Below are 14092 nucleotides of genomic sequence, written 5' to 3'. Positions count from 1 at the left end.
GATTGAAAGAGAAATGACATCAAATAACATATTAAATGACAGCAGAGGGTCCTCTACTGTCTTATAGTGTAGCATGTGTCTGATGTCTTTGATAGTAAAGATTTTAATTGAAATGAACTGGGAATTTATGGGTGGGCAAGTCAATTAAGTATTAATATCACTCTGTCTAGCTCTATACATCGACCACAATCATCTTTACATTTATGTTTACTTAGTTCATTTAAAGTTAAAGAAATTGATCCATGCCTAACTGTGTTGAATTAGGGACCAATGACTTCAGGCTTTTTATGTCATTAGCATATTTAAGGTAAATAACTCAGTTTCTTGGGGTGATGTGTATTATCCCTGAGTTACCACAACTTGCTATCTTCAAAAACATATTTTGCTAAAATAAACTTGGAGAGAATACAATTAGGTTTTTTCTGTTTCACCTGTTTGAGTATGTTATGAATACATTTTGAGTGACAGAGTAGTTCATTGCACTTAAAAATGGTAAAGTTTCGTATAAAAATATTTTTTCTTTTGGTCGATGCTGCATCTCATAGAATATTGAATGTCTGGAATACCTGAGTCAGTGATTTATATAATGTAAGTTTTTGTTGATGCTGCGGAACCAAGGCTTCTTTCCCTTTTCTTTTTGCCTAGATTGTAGCAATTCATTAGAGTCAAATTTTGCTCTGAATTAGTTATAGATTTTCTGTTGTTGCAGAATTAAGCCCTGCACATTTTTTTAGGTGACCGAGACACTTGCCCAGACCGTTCCATGCCCTCAACCATGTATGCAGCTCAGTCTGGAAGTTGTACATCCTTCCCAGCTCTGTAGCCAGGTGTCACTTGTGTAACCAGCTCATTCATTATTACAGCTGAGCCCTGACCACAGCACATGAAGATGATACACTGATGCCAACTACTTCACAGTCCCTGCAGCTCCAAAAGTGAGAACCATGTATTTTGGTGGGAGTTCTGAATTGCCCACCAAAAGTAAAAGGTGGTGGGGTTTTTTTTGTTTTGTTTTTGCAACTGAAAACTATTTTTTCAGGTATTTGTATATTGAGTTGCTCTGTTTTAGTTTCCTGGTTTTCTTAACTGCTGTTATCCAAAATAATCATAAACCAGTTCTATGGTTTGCTGTGATAGCAAATACCAGCCTCAAGGTCAATGCAAAATAGAGCACTTCTATGACACAGTAAGGGACGCGGGTGGCGCTGTGGGTAAAACCTCAGCGCCTAGGACTTGTCGATTGCATGGTCGGCGGTTCGAATCCCTGCGGCGGGGTGAGCTCCCGTCGTTCGGTCCCAGCTCCTGCCCCCTGCCCACCTAGCAGTTCGAAAGCACTCTTAAGTGCAAGTAGATAAATAGGTACCGCTTTATAGCGGGAAGGTAAACGGCGTTTCCGTGTGCTGCGCTGGTGCTGGCTCGCCAGAGCAGCTTCGTCACGCTGGCCACATGACCCGGAAGTGTCTCCGGACAGCGCTGGCCCCCGGCCTCTTAAGTGAGATGGGCACACAACCCTAGAGTCGGACACGACTGGCCCGTACGGGCAGGGGTACCTTTATGACACAGTAATAGTAGAGCATTCATTATTCACTGAGTGCTGATGCAAAGAAAAACTAGGAACTGGTCTTCATACTCTGTATGAGAGTAGCATCATGGGAAAAGAAAACATTGGCATCATTTCAACCCTGCAATGTGGTAAATAAAGGGCTGTGGAAGTGGTTCTGTTCACCATAGAACAGGGTTGGGAATGGTTTATGTAGCAGTTCAGATATGCATTTATGTAGCAATTCAGAGCACTTCACTTAACGTTATATTCCCAATTCTTAGAATGACTATAAAATAGTCCATACTACTTCTTCATATAATTGCAAATGGACGGTTGAGGATGAGAGAATGATAACTTGTCTAAGGCTACCTACTGCATTTATGATTGAGGTGGCATTTGAACCAGGGACTTTTTGACTTAAACTCTTAGCCCCAAGGCTACACTTGGAGATTTATTGGGTATGTCTCAATTAGGTACAAAGGGGGAAAAAACAAAAACAACAAAGTACAATCTTTTTTCATTCTTTAGCAAAATTAAACTTTTGATACATATATCTGTACATTTAAATTAGTGAAATTCTTAACACTGGTAAGATAAAATACTGTCAGTACATTCTGTTATCTGTTGTATATATTATATATGTGAGCGTAGCTTTCCCACTAAATATGGACTTTTTATCAATCTCAGAGGACCTCAACAGTATGCAGAAAGTTGGAAAAACCTGTCCAGAGTTCATATTAACTTTAATAACTGACTGATAAAGCAAAAGCGAGACATAAAATTGAGCAGTTAAATATTTTGGCTTGTGCCTTTGTAGGTAAGAGTTACCTACAAATCTTGGGAACCAAAGTGGTAGCATTCTAAGAATGCTGAGGGTAAATTGAATTCTCAGGAATAGAAGTTCAGTATGCTTTTTTTAAAAAAAGAATTAAACACATAAATAAAATGCTTTCAAGGTTAAGGGCAGGAGAACGTTAGGGTTTCAGTGTATATATGCAGAAGTTCTATTCTACTGTTACAGGATTGAATGGTCTTTCTGTTGGAAATATTCCCATGTTTGAAAACTTATGAGAATCTAAATAAAATGGTATTGCAACAGACTGTTCAATCTCTTTTGTTGTGATTGCCAATGTCTGATTTCTGAAATGTATACAGAAGTCTATAGTTGTTTTCCAATATATATGTGGTATCACAGACATTTGAATACTGTAATCTCTGCAATTGCTGAGCTTCCATTGGCTATTCCATTTAATGTAACAGTTCTTGCCAGCCATTCTGCTTCTGAAAGTGACTGTTTCCCTTTGATGGGCATGCAGACAGACAGACATATCTCAAAAAGGTGCCCAAAGACATATAAAGTTCCTATAGTAAATTCACTGAGCCGTTCATTCTGTGAAACAGATCTGTAGGCAAAGCTAGTGTAGAAGAAACGTATGCATTCTGAATTTCATAAAGGTCTCTTTGAAAATTTGATTCCACATTACTGTATATTCACAACAATGATCATCACAAGTAAAAGAATCATAGACGCATCTAAAAGTCATGTGTCATCTTAAAGACTCTTTGTTTTTTCTTGCCACAGATTGACATGGCTATCCCTCTGGAACTCTAGCCATATCGATCCACTGCTATAGTGTGTCCTTTAGAAATTCTGTGGCTTGAAAGACCAGAGGAGCTAGCTAGAGACTAAATGGGAGCGTATTGGTCTGCTAAAAATGTTGTGACTAACACATTATAATGGAATAATACATTGGCCCATTTTCAGTGTTCAGAATAACAGTGTACATCTATGCATGTTCACTAGTAAGTAAGTGCCACTGCATTTCATGGTTCTTATTCCTTAGTAAGTTTGGGTAGAGTAAGGCCCATCAAACACTGAAATACTCACTTCTGAATAAGCATGCAAACAATTCAGCTGTATTCCTACCCCCGCCACCTTACCTCCTCTAATTATTGTTTGCCCTCATCCCCAAATAAAAGTCACAGGAACTTCCATGTTTGCTTCAAATAAATGTGCTTTCATTATTTTCTTCCTTTAAACAATTAGATGCATGCTATTATTATTTTTTCTTTTCAGTATTTCAGGTTGTTGCGATGCACCTTTTGGGCTAAGTTTTTTTCTCTGTCCTACTTGTAGAGTCTGTAATCTCAGAAGTCCACAGTCTAACCATTCTTTGGTAGATACGTAAATATATAGTATTGATGATTTCTGCTGGTGACCATGTTGCAGTTATTCTACACTGTAAGGGGGTAGTTTTTGTGAAGTACAGTCTTGCTCTGTTCTGGCGCAAAAATAATGCACACCAGCAAATCCATGTTCTTAATTTGTCTGATAAAATCAACGCTCCCCCAATCTTCAGTTTTTTAGGTTGTAGATTTTTCTGGGTTTTGTTTGTTTCAGTGTTTCTGTTCACAAAGTTTGAAGCTTCAAGTAACCATAGTGATTAATAGTAAACGTTCAAACAAAATGAAAAATTCACATGAGCTTAACAAGGATGTACATGAGAACAAGAACCAGGAAAATAAGTAGAAAATTGAGTAGGAGGTTGAGGCCTCTGTTTGCTGCAAGATCCATTGTAGGCATCTCTTGCACTTTTTATGTGTGCAACAGAATTTGTGATCACAGTTTTGAGTTTGTTCAGTTTCAGTGCCAGTGAATGAAGGTTGGCAGATGTATATCACATCTTCAGTTCTTGGCTTTTTCTGAGCTTTCGCTGTCCAGCACCTAAGAGAAAATGGCTGATGAGCAACAACTATAGAAACCAGTCCCATATACACACCGCCCGCCCTCCAAAACACCCTTGAAAGGAGATGCAGAGAACTTTTTAATAAGTGGCATGGTTTGCACAAAATGACTTGACTAAGGGAGTTGTCTGTCTTATCATGCCAAGTAGAAAAGTATTTTTTCCAAACAGCAGCTGAAGTTGTACAATAAAATGCACGTTTACCTTTATAACTAGTCACATAGCACAACCCTGCCCTCCAAGTTGCTAATCATCTGGCTCTGTTCTCATTCTTAAATCATCTATTCACAAAGCACATTTAGAATTTAATATTAATAAATCAATGAATCCTTATCTGCAGAAAGTCCTTATACCATGCACTGTGGGTGTGTCTATTGTTTGTAATACATCTTAGTTACCATATTTTCCCGTGTATAAGACAAGGTTTTTTGCTAAAAAAAATAGTAAAAAATTGGGGGTCGTCTTGTACATGGAACATGGGCATCTGGGGGAATTTTAAAAATATTTAAGCATATGTCCAGGATTTTGGCTTGGGCGGTCTGAGGGGGTCCCTCCTGCTGCCCTCCCCCCCTTCCTCCCCCTCCAGGCTGCATGCTGGTGACTGGCTTGCCTCCTGAGGCCCCTGCTGGCTCAACCACCGGATCGAGAGCAGCTGCCGCCGCTGAGAGCTGCCTCAGCTACCTCTCCTTGCCCTGCTTTCCTTTTTCCCCTCTTCCCCTCTCAAACTCCCACCCTGCCCCCAGCCCACTTCCTCAGCTCAGTTTGCTTGATGGCATGGCCCGAGGTTATCTAGAGTCACCAACGTCGGGAGTGGGTAATTTGCACGCCTGCTGCCTTCCTTGGATGTGGTAGCCATTTCTCAGGCTCCCTCTCCTGAATCGAACCCTGATTCCCCACTACCCGTGGTCACCATGGTAGGCATAGAAAGTACCATCGAAAGTTGATGGTATGGCCCGGCGCAGAGCGGACGCTGCCTTCCCCCGGCTCTTCCTTGGCATCCTGTTTGGGAGCCTGCTTCCCCGCAGCAGCAGCTGCCACCGATGGGGGAGGGGGGAGTGTGTGGTGCCCCAGTCACTGCCTTTGCTTCTGCACCACAGTGCACTGCATGCACCTCCATGCTGGAAACTTTGAGGCCGATCGCCTCAAAAAAGATCAACAACTTGCCACCACCAATCATCCAGATTTTCACTTCTATTTTAGGGTTTCATTTTCATAATTTTGGGGTCAAAAAAATAGGGGGCGTCTCATACATGGAAAAATATGGTATGTTATATGCAGCTTTCCACCTTGATGAGTGGGTCATTGGCAAGTGGGTAATTAAACTTGGGAAAGGATGACTGGATACTCTGCCACCATCTCTTAAGTTGGAGCTTTGAGGAGGCTTGGGTCATCTTCACATCTGCACTGATCTGACTGTCTCCATCGCCTACTCCAAGATAGAGAAGTTGAGGTGGGTCATGTGAATGCATAGTGATTAGAGTCATAGTCTCTCCTGGCTCCAGTAGGAAAGACTGGAGACAGTCTTGGTGGTGGTGTCCATACAAGGCTCTAGCTCTGGAAAAGATTGAGAGAGCTATTTTTGCAGCAGATAGCTGTAGTTCAAGGAACACCTTTCCTGCTCTCCGTCAAAATGATCCCAACCTTTCTCCCTGGCTGCAAGGGGGCAAAATTGGGGCTAGACTTTTGCTACTTTCCATAGCGACAAAAGTTTGGAATCGGAGAACACAGCAATAGGATTGTTCCCAACTTCCTTCAGAGGCTCAGTGGTAGATCAGGAATTAATGCTATAATCCCACGTGGCTTCACCTGAACACGTTGGGCCATTTTTTCTTAGTAAGCATTCATAGAATTGCTCTGAATGGGAGGGGCAAGGGCCCAGCCATACATTTTGGCAGCTGCCAAAGCCAGCCAAAATTTCTGGTTATATGGATTTCTCAGCAATTATAGTCCCCTTTGGGGGAAAGTTAAGACTGTTTAAAGTGGTGCGATACTGTTTTAAATGTATAGTGCAGGTGGGCCTCACTTCGTTAAATTTATTCACGTTGATCAAATTTATTTACCAGTTTTAAATTGAAATAAACAGAAATAAGCCAAAAATGTCTTGCCAATCCATTAACCTTTATTTTTTATCTTAAGAAGGAACCAAACCTAATGTGTGTGTTTTTCTCAACACGGGAAGATCAGTTCATGTGTAACATAATTAGAAGAGTACATTCTCAATGTATGAAACAATTATAATAATTTAATGAGTCATTAGACATGGTTGCTTCTTACCAGTTCAGCTAAAATGATCACATGTACACTTCATAGAAATGATAAGTTTGGTTTCAAAACATTATGAACTTATTTTTAACCATTGGTGGGGTCAGTGCCTAGAAAAGCTTTGACCATGGTTAAGGTTCCTGGGGAGTATTAAATCCTGTAGTTGTTCCGTTCACAATTATTAACCAAGGTAAGAAATTGAAAGCATATATGTCCAATCCATGAGTAAACTCGACTCTATACCTCCCCCTCCCCCAATATATAATATATAGACATCCATAGTATGATGTTTTGGCTTTTTTGTACATTGAAGCAAATATTCAGATCTCTGAATGCCATTTTAAGAAGTGAAATAAAAACAAACAAACCCACAACCAAAGGACAAACTGCTTATTTCAATACTTTTTTTTTTACTGTATGGAAGCATTTATTCTGTTTTAAATATTACTGAGCATTGCCAAAATACAAAGCATTGACCTCACACTTTCCCCATACTTAGTGCTAGATTCAACTTATCTGGCACGCTAGAGGAAACCAGTGCTAGCACAATAGGGCTCCCCACCCCCGTCCCCAGTACACCCCCTGTGCCTCCCCATAATCCGCTCTGGAGAACCCTCAGAACAGTGTGCAGAGAAGGGGAGGGGAGATCATTCTGTCAGGCAAGAGGAAATGCTTGCACTGATAGAACAATCTCCTTAGCGCTGCATTGAATCCCAACTTTTACATTTGAGAAAAGTATTGATATCAGTTTTACTTCATTACTTGGGTTTTTGTGCACAAAACTCTTACTTGTCATACTCTATCTACATCCAGTGTCTTCCACCACTTTCAAATTACCTTACTTGAACACACAAGCGAGGATATGCAGTATTTGCAAATATATCTAATGCCTGAAGGTTTATTTACATTTGGCCACAGTTTGGGTCTCAGTGCTTCTTTCAGGCTGTTCTAGACAAATGCCATTGCTGAAATGTGCAATATGCATGTCAGGTGGAAAATTAACTTCATTTAACTATGGGTTGATTGAATACGTTTATTTTTCAGACTGGAAAGTCGGTGACCATGTAATGGTTTAACATTAATTTCAAGGTTTCAGCCATAAACATGCTAAAGCAAGCTTAATAATAGTTTGAGTAAACAATCCAAGTACTCAAGATTTGAAAATAGGCTGTGCAGAATATTTTCTAAAGTATATAATTATCTAAGTGTACCTGTTAACAGTTCATTTAGCCTCGATCTCTACCTACCCATTCAAATGTGAACCCATTTCAGAGCCATAGTTAAAACTTATTGATGGTCATATGTAAAACTTGCTATTGGACATTTTATAGCTTTTTTTTACTAACACATCAATTCAGTAAAACAAGTCTGTAACATACACTTAACAATACGTTTCAAGTCACTGTTCAGTACAGGAGCTTTTAACATGGTTGCAGTGGCTAATAAGTGAATAGTGCAGCCGGTTAGAAATTGTTTAGTCCGAATGCTGGACTTTCTTGCAAGGATTTCCTTGTGCTGGAAATTTCCTCTTTGGTTCTTTTCTCTCTCTGGCTGCTTTCCCCATTTGCACAGCGCAGTGAAGATCAATCAAAGAAGCCAGACTTCAAAGAAGCATCACAATGATGCAGATAAGCAAGAGGCATATTAAGATAAGACAAAAATTCACAAAGAGCTCTTGAAGCCTTTGGCGTGTTTGTGGGTTCACCTCAATAGTTGAGGCTCTCCTCATAGCAGACCGGGTTATGTACTGGACCTTCTCCATGGCAACAGGAAAGCGCAAATTTTAAGGAAGTGGGTGCAGATTTTTAAGAAGCAGTGGTTTTCAAGGGCAGTGCAAAGTGCTTAATATCTTCTTGTTTGCTTTGTTTTAAGAGTCTTTGTGGAGCTGAGGAAAGCAGGAAAGTGAAGGGTTAGAAATACAACGAACAGTGCATTGACCAGGGCAAGTGCAGATTATTTCCAAGTAAACAAAATGTTTGAAACAAGCATGTGAGATTTCTTTACTGTGTGAGACATTTATACATAGAAAACAAATCTTAACAATAAGACCAGACCTGCCTTTCAATAATAGCACACACACCAAACTTGTTCTCAAGACCACTGCGTATGATATGGAAAAGAGCTGTTTGCAGCAGGTTTACCATATACTCTTATGTTAAAACCGTAACAAATTTGAAGGAGAGAGGCATGTGTTTAATATGTGGCTGGAATACACCTCCTGGGTACACATGTTTGCAATTCATCATAGAGAGTAACAGTGGACATGCTGCAAACACGTCCATATCTTGTAAAGCAATCCTGAGAGATGTGGTTCATTTGCTGTACCAGGTGTGACTTGTGACCCATTAAGCTGAATGTAGCCCACCAGCCATGTATGGTAGTTCACAAAGGGCTTGTTAAGCCTTCTGTTTTTAATGCCTGCCCAAGACTGCAAAAACAGTGAAGCTGTCAAGCTCTTGGCAGTCCAGAATGCATAGTTGGTGGGCTCTGTTCAGCTTAGATCACATTTGCAAAGGAATGTTTTATATAAATACACTCTACAACTCGGCTTGACTTTCCATTACTTTTTAGCTCTGTTTGATTCTGTATAAATGAAGGGCAATAGACCATTAGCCATTAAAATATTTGGCTGTTCAGTTCTTTTTTTCTTTTCTTTTTCTTTTTCCGGTTTACATTTGACAAGGGTAGATACTCTAAAACAGACACACACACACACACACACACACACACACACGGCAGGCACAAGACAACTCAAGGGACCTTGTAAAAATGGTGTTCCTTCTTCTAGCCAAATATGGACTCAGTTATGCTAAAGTGTTTATTCTACTCTAAGCAAGCCGTAGTGAATTAAATACTAACAGATTTGTATTAAACACCTTTGTTAAATATGGCGTGACACTTCACAGACATGTCACATAGCTAGCTGATGGAAATAGTTATCACTCTCTTGTTACTGAATAAAAGGCACAGATGCCCTCTTCCTGCATGTAATATTATAAGATGAAATTATTTGATGGAAAAACTCCACTCCCTGGGAGGGTCAGCAACATACTTCTTGATAGAACAGTATTTTTGGCAAGCTAGGCTGTGGCTTTTTCTGTAGTTAAGAACTTGCATTTGTCAACATGAGGCTTTTCAAAGAGTTAAGACTTGATGATTAATCATAACATATAAGCAAACAGCTGTGATCTCATTTCACTGCAATACATATAGCTAGATGAATACTGTTGCCTGTCATTATTGCTCTGAAATTGGAGGAGAAGACATTGGAAGGACATCAGTGTTCCATTCATTGTTTTTGTTTTTGTTTTGTATCTCTGTACTAGACAGGTCTCTGTACTAGACCTTAAAAGACATTTGAAGGAAACAAGAATCACATCCCAAGCCTAGGTTCATTTAAATCCCACTTTGTTCATTGGGGTAGTCTGGTCTATAATTATTTATATTTGAATCATTATATATATGTATTCTCCTGTCTTGTTCTGAAAACTGAGAGTTCTTAAAATTGAATCCCTCAATTCCATTTAACTTAAAGTTTTGCTGACATCAATTCAGACATCAAGTAGTTAGTACACAAAAAGTGGAGGATTCAGAATAAAAATTGGTTCTTTGATTACAGATGAGCGTCTACTAGATAGAAAAGAGGAAGAGGAGCAGTAGCAGTTGTTCTTTCATTGTTTTCTAAAAAATTTTTTTAAGAAAATGGTGAGTGCTGCTTCATTAGTCCACTAGAGGTCATCAGTTTACTGCTGATTTCCCCTTTTTGAAAGTTCATTCAGGAGAGACAGCTTATAAATGAGGGGGGGACCATTAAAATCACAACATTTTTGAGGAATAAGTCTGTTCTCTCCCAAAATTGTTTTGATACTGTTAGTGGCAGCAGTTAATCAGTTATTTCTGTGCAAGTGAACAGATTTACTTTATCCCACTTAAATCAGTCTTGGGATTCGTTTAAGAGGCTGGGGGCAGATCTGCATCATATAATCTTATAATGAGCAGTGTCAGCCATCAGGTATAACAAGAAAAGAATGATAAATAGAAGTGGTATATATGTATTTTTTTGGGGGGGGGAGACTGGGGGTTGGCAAGAAAGGACACGAAACAACAGTATGGAAAAAGGAGGAATAGTGGTGCCCAAGAAGCTATGTGAAAGAAGCGATGAGCACATATATATTGGCTAATTAAGCAATTTGTGGCCTTTTGACTGTTTGGTGGTTATTATTTTTGTTTGTTACTATGGTATGCATTTTTGTGTTTTTATATTGTAAACCACCAGGTTTACATGCAGGCCAGTATAGAAATTTAATAAATAATAATAATAATAATAATAATAATAATAATAATAATAATAATAGAATTGGCTCAAGATTCTAGGGAAAAGGTGAGATGAGGCAATAAGAGAAACAGAAATGGGATTATAGAATGTTAAGAAAAAAGGTTAGGAGAAAGTGCATATTTTCAGTCACAGAGAAAAGGCTCACTTTCATAACAGTGACAAAAACTGTTTCAAAGAGAAAAACATAAGAGTGAACTGATCTCTCCTGACATATTAAAAGTAATAAATAAATAAATGTTTAGCTAGCCTGCAAGAAAAATGAAGCAGAAAAGAACTTTTGGGGCGTCTAAAGTGTGTTTTGAGATTTTCCTCCTTCCAGTGTAAGTTCCTTTTAAAAATAAATAAATAAATGAAAAAGCAAACACACACACCCATTTTTTTTATTAAAAAAACCAATAAAAATAAAACTTTTATTAGTTTTATTATGCCCCTTTCCCCACTTGAAAACATACAGTGAAATGGATCAAGTTTTGCTGTTTAAGTCGGTGAAGGAAGTTATCCTAACTTGCTGCAGAATTGCTCTGAGATTCTTCCAAAAGCTAGTGTTTGTGTCTGTGATAATGTAACAGAATTGGCTGTTATTCTGTGTTGCTGGTTTGTTTGTTTTTTGTGTGTGTGTGTTTTAAAAAAGGCCTCTTGTGGACAAAAATAAAAATGCAACTGATTGCTTTGAAAAATGTCTATAATAGAAATTAGGTAGTATTAAAAAAACTACAAAATCAGGTACTCTGAAAATGGGGAGTTCTGTTTCTATTGGTGTATAAATAAGTGTTTTCACTAATATATATTTCTGTTACAATGTTAAAAAGGAATTCTAAGTATGCAAAACTTAATCAAATAGTAACGGCTCTCTAGTGAAAATACAGCTTCCCTCTAGCAACAAGCTTAAGTCTTTATTGATACAATAACAACACCTTTAAGTTTTGCTGTCACCTTTACGTGGGAAACACAGCAGAACATATTTCCAAGTAAACGTTCATGGGACTGCATTTTGAATTAAAACTCTGATTAGTGGATGGAGAGAAAAAAATGATACAGTAAATCTTGCCTTCAGCTCTATAAATAGTTCTCCCCTCTCTCAAATGGTAAAATGATTTTATTTGCTTCTTTTTCTGTTTTTGGCATATGTGCTCATGATTACAATTGTGAGTTGGATCCAGATTTACCGTAATCTTGCTGAGAGCTGACCCATTGAAATGACGACTAACTTAAGCCCCATTGAATTCAGTGTGTCTGTTCTTAGCATGACAGTGGGTTGGAGCCAACTAAGTCATACTTGGAGTAGACTCACTGAAATGAACGGAGGTGACTAACTTAAGACCATTGATTTCAGTGGGCATATTCTGAGTGTCCTTAATAAAACACTTCAGTGGTTGAAAACATTACATGTTACTTGTAAATTAACACTGTAGGTAGGCTGCTTGAAATAAACACCTAGTTAATGACAGTGGCTACAACCATGCACAAGATTAGGCTTCTTAAATCCCATTGTTTTTAAGTGACCTTAACTGTGTAGGTTTGTAGCCGCTGGCTAGAATCCAAGAAATCAGGCTACTAAATCTGTGCCCAACATGTCATTGGGCTTTTGGTGGGTTTTTTTAAATAGCAACACCTCTCCATGCCACATTACAAACCATTTTAAAACACCGAGGACTTTAAAAATCAGTTTGTGATATGGCATGGGATGTCATGTAATTCTCACTGGCTATGCAGAAATCCTTGGGCTTTCTTAAATAAATACTCAGGTCGCAGGGAATATTAGTATTAGATGTGGCTTGCTGAGCTGTAGTAAAAAAAATACATGTACAAGTATACCTGTTTGTACTAAAACTGCTTAACTGCTAAACTAAAATGTAAACACTACAAAAATAAGATACTTTTACAAAAATAATAATAATAAGAATATATTAACATTTTCAATAGAAAATTGAGAGTCTAGAAGGGATAACAAAATTTCTGACACTGTGACAGCAAGATCCTTTGCTGTCCACAGAGCACTGGAATATAGCTTGATTCTGTCTGAATTCTTTTCTTCCCAAATCATACGCCCCGTCCCCTCTATGTACAAATGCTTTTGCTGTACCTGCATTTATTATCAAAAAACCCTAAAAAGATGCAGAAGGTAACCAGTGTTGGAGTTCTGCATCAAGCTAATGTTTCTCAACAAAGGCTGCAGACCTCTCTCTTCAAGTAGGATAGCTAATTTAGAAACCCACAATCCCTTATACATTTTTTTATAAAAAAAAACATATTTCCTTACCTCAATAGCCAGTGATTTCTGAAATATGTGATGGTATGCTCTGGGAAACTACAAGGCTTCTCCGTCACCGAGTTTGTGGGAACAACTGAAGTTGGTGGAGGGAAAAAATAACAAAAGTTTCATAGGCAGGGCTCATGATGTCATCCAGGAATTTAACTCTAGTGATTGGTTATAGAAGAGGCTTTATAAGAACAGGGACATTGCACAGCTTACATCATTTAAAGCAGTGATATTTCGTTCTTGAGCTATAGGGAAGAGGAGTGAGTTAGAAAGGACTCTATATGTCTACAAATGTTATTGACATGTGAATTCAGTCAATAACAAGTGTACAGTGAGTACACATCACTTTCCAATGACAAAATCTCTCACTGTTTCCCAACTGGACTTACTTTTTCGGTAACTTTCCTGTAAAGCTGTGTACAAAAATGAAAAACTGAAACACATGATTTTTATTTTGCACATGCTAATGAATATTAAGGACCAGTTTTTCCAGTGATCAGGACTCTAGTAATGCTTACTGTGGATTTGATCTAAACCTATCTCTCTCATGCCACACACTGCTTTTGAAATTATGAGTTTCAAAACAGTTTGCAGTATTAAGTGGCATCTGCTGTTCGGGGAACGGAAGGAATCAAAATGATCTCTTGTGGTGTTCCAGGAGTAGGTTTTCGGATTGTGCTGGAAAGTAAATATGGTAGCCTATTGTTCTGTACATGGCTTCGAAAGAGCTCAAGAAACTTCACAATGTTATGGTAAATTTATCACACTGTTGGCAAATAGTGTTTTTTTTTCATATCAAAATTTTTTTTCATAACAAAATATGAAATCACTTCTTAATTCAAGTGACCCCCCCCCCTTACATACCATGATGTTTGTAGCAATTTTACAATTTGTAGCAATTAGAAATTTTAGGAGTTATGCAAGTAGCACTCCTTATATCAGCAGTG

At 38.4% G+C, this 14092-nt stretch overlaps 2 protein-coding genes across 10 annotated transcripts in view; one reads left to right on the top strand and one right to left on the bottom strand.

Annotated features, from left to right (window-relative positions):
* Window positions 1-14092, top strand: part of CEP85L (centrosomal protein 85L) — a 98594-nt gene that overhangs the window by 41621 nt on the left and 42881 nt on the right. The gene's annotated exons all lie outside the window — the stretch shown is intronic.
* On the bottom strand, window positions 1982-13489 carry PLN (phospholamban). Of its 2 annotated transcripts, none has more exons than XR_014546899.1 (2): window positions 13146-13489; window positions 1982-4268 (listed from the first exon to the last, which is right to left on the bottom strand). XR_014546899.1 is itself a non-coding variant. In XM_083608717.1 (2 exons), the coding sequence occupies exon 2, from the start codon at window positions 8309-8311 to the stop codon at window positions 8153-8155; it is 159 nt and encodes a 52-aa protein (XP_083464843.1). In that variant the 5' UTR covers window positions 8312-8434; window positions 13146-13306; the 3' UTR covers window positions 6385-8152. The 2 variants fall into 2 exon arrangements, 1 of the variants encoding a protein (XP_083464843.1); XM_083608717.1 differs by lacking the exon at window positions 1982-4268 and adding an exon at window positions 6385-8434 and having other exon boundaries at window positions 13146-13306.

The sequence above is a fragment of the Podarcis filfolensis genome (genome assembly GCF_964270895.1).
Source record: "Podarcis filfolensis genome assembly, chromosome: 3".
NCBI lineage: Eukaryota > Metazoa > Chordata > Lepidosauria > Squamata > Lacertidae > Podarcis > Podarcis filfolensis.
The sequence above is the reverse complement of the archived record's forward strand: the minus strand, read 5'-3'. Positions and strand labels throughout refer to the sequence as shown.

Bases quoted from the DNA above. Each gene is read 5' to 3' on its own strand.
- PLN (XM_083608717.1), bottom strand. From the start codon at position 8,311: ATGGAGAAGGTCCAGTACATAACCCGGTCTGCTATGAGGAGAGCCTCA.